This window comes from Zychaea mexicana (assembly GCF_025766255.1).
Source record: "Zychaea mexicana strain RSA 1403 chromosome Unknown BDB00scaffold_192, whole genome shotgun sequence".
In the NCBI taxonomy this organism is placed as follows: domain Eukaryota; kingdom Fungi; phylum Mucoromycota; class Mucoromycetes; order Mucorales; family Lichtheimiaceae; genus Zychaea; species Zychaea mexicana.
Window position 1 is genome coordinate 49,520 of NW_026516855.1, and position 5,116 is coordinate 54,635.

At 42.7% G+C, this 5,116-nt stretch overlaps 2 protein-coding genes across 2 annotated transcripts; both read right to left on the bottom strand.

Moving 5' to 3' along the window:
• Positions 1-2,416: 2,416 nt before the first annotated feature.
• On the bottom strand, positions 2,417-2,956 carry BDB00DRAFT_897718 (uncharacterized protein; the record flags this gene model as incomplete). The annotated part of the gene is made up of 1 exon (XM_053128525.1): positions 2,417-2,956. The coding sequence occupies one exon, from the start codon at positions 2,954-2,956 to the stop codon at positions 2,417-2,419; it is 540 nt and encodes a 179-aa protein (XP_052972636.1).
• A 386-nt stretch (positions 2,957-3,342) lies between these two features.
• Positions 3,343-3,543, bottom strand: BDB00DRAFT_734059 (uncharacterized protein; the record flags this gene model as incomplete). The annotated part of the gene is made up of 1 exon (XM_053118355.1): positions 3,343-3,543. A coding segment is annotated over one exon (201 nt), but the record flags the coding sequence as incomplete, so codon positions are not given.
• Positions 3,544-5,116: the final 1,573 nt, after the last annotated feature.

Below are 5,116 nucleotides of genomic sequence, written 5' to 3' on the forward strand. Positions count from 1 at the left end.
CCCTTTGCAGCCGTTCTTCCGTCAATGCACGCTCGTAAGCAGTAGCATTCTCCTGCTGGATGGCCACACGACAGGATTCTGCTTCGCGCTCTCTTTGTGCATTGATTTCACGTATGGTAGGCATCTATAGGATAACTCAGTACATGCAACGACAATGTATTGCCAGCAACTCTCTATGCTTACTTTGGTTGTTAGCACTAAGCAGTTCGATATCAAGAAAGGGATCTGATTCAGGAAAGTATATTTTTGAGAGCGTCTTTTATAATGACTTTATGTTTTGTCACTCAATTAGTTTATATTTGCTACAGATGAATACCGTTATTATTGTTTACAGTCGGACCAATGTGGATCGGATTGGGGTTGGTCACGATGTAGTGCACTGTGTATTCATTCTTACCTTTTTTAAGGGCGTATTGGATTAGTGCTCATCGACTATGGGTGCTACTATACATGCTCTTAGGAATGTAGCAAATTTAAGCGACATATTGCCAGCAGCAAATGTAAATGGATGGCGTTGTTTACGATAAACGTTCGTAAAAGTTATGGTACGATAATAAAGTAGCACAATATGATTGTGTTGGGGGAGTAATCAACGATCTCACTTGATGCTCTTCCTTGCATACTTGGACTTCTTCTACGCATTGTTTCTTACACTTCCTTTTCTTATGCACGGCCTGTTACTTTTCACTACGATCATGGCTATTGCACAGGCCACCACTTTCTTCAACGATTTAATATCCAGTGCTACGGGAACGCCAAGTAGATAGAACTTTGTCATGCTCAAGGTGTAAGGTGGTAGGTAAATTGAAATACAGAAAGATGGATAAAGTGTTGGTCGGTGGAATCGACGCGGTACTTGCATAATCTGTGGCAAATGTTTGGATCGGATTTTGTGAGTGTGCATGTGATGAGTACTTTTCAAAAGTTCTTTTTTTTGGTTCACTGGATTCCCTTTCTCTTTCCTCTTCCTCCTCCTTCTTCTTCTTCCTCTCACTACGTAGCAGATACAACAGCCAGTTTTTATATACATCGATTTTTATTTACAGTCTTGTTTGAAGGTGATCCTCTTGGCTCTTATTCTTTCCTTTTTACATTTTTCTACGGTTTATCTTGCTTATACTAATGCACGCCTTCATTATACCATTTCATACAACATAGTTCGTACTTTATACCTTTTGAAGCTGCTGTCGCTGCCAGATGTTATATATAGCTAGAAGAGCGTAAGTTTCCCTTTTTCATTTTATCTACTGTATACCATTTATCTATAACCCTGACTAACTACAATCTACCACCCATCTCATCGTGCCACATGTACACTACGAACTTATTCATGCCTTGCTAAGGCTTCCTAACGTGATGAAATGGAGTGCTACTATTACGGCTGACTCATATAGATGATAAGGATCAAGGCCTTATAGGTATATGTATCTTTGTTAGTACTCTTTTCCTATGACATATGACGAGCTTCGTTGTCTCTGCACCATTGGTATATATCAAACTGCTCCTTTCGTGGCCGGTCTTTAACTCCTTCATCCTATGAATTATGCATTCTGGATTCTTCACTAACAATCTTCATTGTGTCTTTTAGGTATGTTATCTCCAAAATCGTCTATGAACATCTCCTTCTACGCTGCTTTTGCTTTCACTTATAATTTGACTCAACATGCATTTTTCCGTAGCAGGACTGCCATCCTTTGCACTATCTCTTTTCGACTACAGCCTTCCTTTTAAAATCATTACATAACATAGACTTACATTTGATGACGTTCTTTTAATGTTCTATAAAGCATAATCTTGTATTGATTTTTTATACAAAATATAATAAAAACGGTTGTGGACACCCATAATAATATATATATTACACATGACCATGAATATAAAAACCAATAGCATGCTTTGTCCGTTTACTATATGTGTGATAAAAAGAACGAAAATATGCAATGCGTAATCCTTCTTTTTACGAACCTACTACAGAAGGCACCCGGTCCAAATGCAATGTATAGTAAGACCGTTATAGACATCTACATGCATGATGTAATCAAATTATGAGCTTGGGGGACTACATGCGCATAAAAATATCAAGGTGTAAAAAGACCTTGATATTTACTCGAAAAGCTAAATATTAAGGTGTTTGAAAACACCTTTATATTTTATAGAAAAGCTGTATATCAAGGTAATATCAAGCTCTTTTCTACCCCTTGATATTCCCCTGCAAGCCCAGTGCTACTAAGTAACTGCCGTGGCAACTCTATATCTTGTTGCTGGCATGAACAAGTCGACTGGACGCGACATGGGGAAAATAGCCTCTATTGACAATGCAACGAAACATTGTATACCGTCCAAAGGAAACAAGTAGGTCTCGCGAAGGGTTGTGGCGGTTGGTGTGGAGGATGTGTTCTCGGAGGAATTTGTTGAACTATTCGCCTTTTTCTGATTCAAAATGAATAGCAGTGGCGAAACGTTCGATATCCTCCACGATGTGATGTAAGATGTGTAGCTTGGGTTTGTTACCCATCTTACTATTGGCGGTCATATTTCCTTGCGCAATAAGGAAATTGTCGACAACACCAATCATAGCCGTCAATTCCTCCGTCTTCTTGTTCAGCAGCAGCTTGTACATAGAGAACTTTGTTTCTATCTTGGACATGAATAATAGCGACATGACCTCTCCATGTACACGGAAGCAGTCAAAGAACGCCTGGAGACCCTCCATTTTCTCCTCGCTTTTTGCTGACCAACCATGATGGAGGAGATCGTTGAGGATGACGGCTGCTTGCTGGCTAATGACCTTGTAATCGCGACCGACAAAGGAACGGCGAAGACGCAGACTACTGCTGAGCATGCGACGGAAGGCTTTCGAGTCGTAGCTGCGGCACTTGAGCTCGAGGTCTTTGAGCTCGTCGCTGTCAAGATAATTGCAAAATTCAAGCAAGAGATATTTGGTAACTCCCAGCATCGTGGTGTGCAGTATCTCTACTGGCAGTCTTTCGTAATGTCAAACGCCTCGAGGTTGCCCAACGCCTCTACACTAGTCAGTTTATATCCTACAGCAGTAGGATTCGTTGTCATGGTGTCATTTGGCAATCGCACCGGATCCTCCAGATCAAGACCTATTGACAGCATTGCAACGTCAGTAATATTGCGAGGTAGAGCTGCCTAGTGCTCATCACATCCTTTATAGTAGTAGCACTTGCGACAAGGGAAAGTTGAAGCAAGGCCTTTGCTACACACGAGTTCGGCGTGCCGTGGATTGTCGGCCGAAATAAAGCACAGCGGCGCCACCACCAACACGTCCTGATTGCTAGCAGCATCGAACATCACCACACCCTTTTCAAGCTCGCACAAGTCCTCGACAATAAAGGGAAGCATCTCCAAAGCAGTCAATTTGTTGTGGACAGCGATCAAGTGCGTGTTCTCCCGTTTGTTGCGTTCAGTGAGTAGAAGCGCAGCGGGCGTTAGAGACCAGCTATCGAACTTGTTCCATTTTTTTGATCGGTTGCCGCTAGTGTCATCAATGAACAAGTTCACTGGTACGATCTTGACAGGCAGCCGACGATCGTAACGCAGACCGATTCTGAAATCACTATGCTTCGTAAAGTCAATAGGGATGAACTCGCCGCTGTCGAAATCGCATATATCCCCAGCAGCACTGGAACTGGTCACCTTTGCAGCAACGTGCTCAAGATAATGCCATTTGCAATTGGCATCATAATCAAGGGTAAGTCTATCGATTGGCACTGTTATGTAGTATAGATGTTCAGGATCGCTCTCGTAGGAAAGTATGGCTACTTCTATGTTACCCTGCTTTTTGGCCAGTTTGACGGGACAGATGTCGGCAAATGTAATACCATGCTTAGTGTAGAACTTTGCAATTTTGCACGTTGTTTGCTGCCCGATGCCGATTATTTTGGCATAATCACCAACCCAAAGCATTGCTCCTACAGAATTGGTAACGCACGGATGCTGGAATAGATTGCAGGTGTTCCATTTACTGCCTTGCGTCAATTCGATTCGCTGGTCAGGCGTTTTGTCGGGTAGAGCACTCAAACTCGAAGAGACAGTTGGATCAGCGTTGAGGAGCTTTAAGCAATCTGATGGCTTATGCATATGTGCCGTAACTTTGACGGTTTCGTCTGTATTAGGCTTGCTGATCTCTGCTTTGACTGTTGTTATTCTTATTTTTGGCACTTTGCTTCGCTTAGCATACGATGGATCCATCATCCAACGAACAGATGGCACTTTGAGGTCCTTATCCTCACGAAACATCACGGCTACATCTTCGAGAAGACTTTTCAGCTGCTTTTTAATCATCCTGTCTTTCAGGCGATCGTCTGCGGGGAAGAAGGCAGCAAGACGAAATTGCAACTGGTTCTCGAAAGGATACCAGTCTTCGTTGGTCTCGTAGTCGACGCTGAAATCGAGCGGATTATCACCATCATCATCACCTTCGTCGATTTCATCGTCGCTGCCACCATCACTCTCCACATCAGCAGCGAACTCGGCATTAGCACCGGATTCCTGCCACGAGAGAGGAAAACACCGTACGACTGACGCAAAGCAGCAATGTCGACGACTCGTCGTCACTGTCATCGTCGTCTTCGACGTCGTCGTTGCTACCACTATGCTGCTGCTGGTGCTCCTCTCCCGAATTGGTGCTGTCAACGTCCATATCCTCAGCATTAGAAGCCGAAGCACGGACGATGCAGGCATCATAGTCAGCAACATTCACCTGATGTTTCGATGAGCTAACATGAGTTTTCCAGTTTCCTAAGCCATCTCCAAGCTTGATGACAGTGTTACAAGGAACACATGTTTTGGTTTTAGGCTGCTTCTGAGTTTGTGCGTTAATGGAGAAGACGTTGAAGGACATGGTCGAATGGAGATGGTTGTAATTGAGAATAAAGGTGAGTGCAAAAGAGAAAAAAAAAAGGTTAAGTGCTGAGTTAAATTAAGAATGCCTCAGCTCAATTTCCGTCTCCCTTTTTCTCCACCTTCTTCTTGCCCACCATCTTTTGTAATTCAGGTAACAATGTCTTACTTATTTTCTTCGTTTAAGACCATTGAAACCTAAATTAATATAGCATCTTCTTAGATGTTCTCAAACTAATCTGTAGGC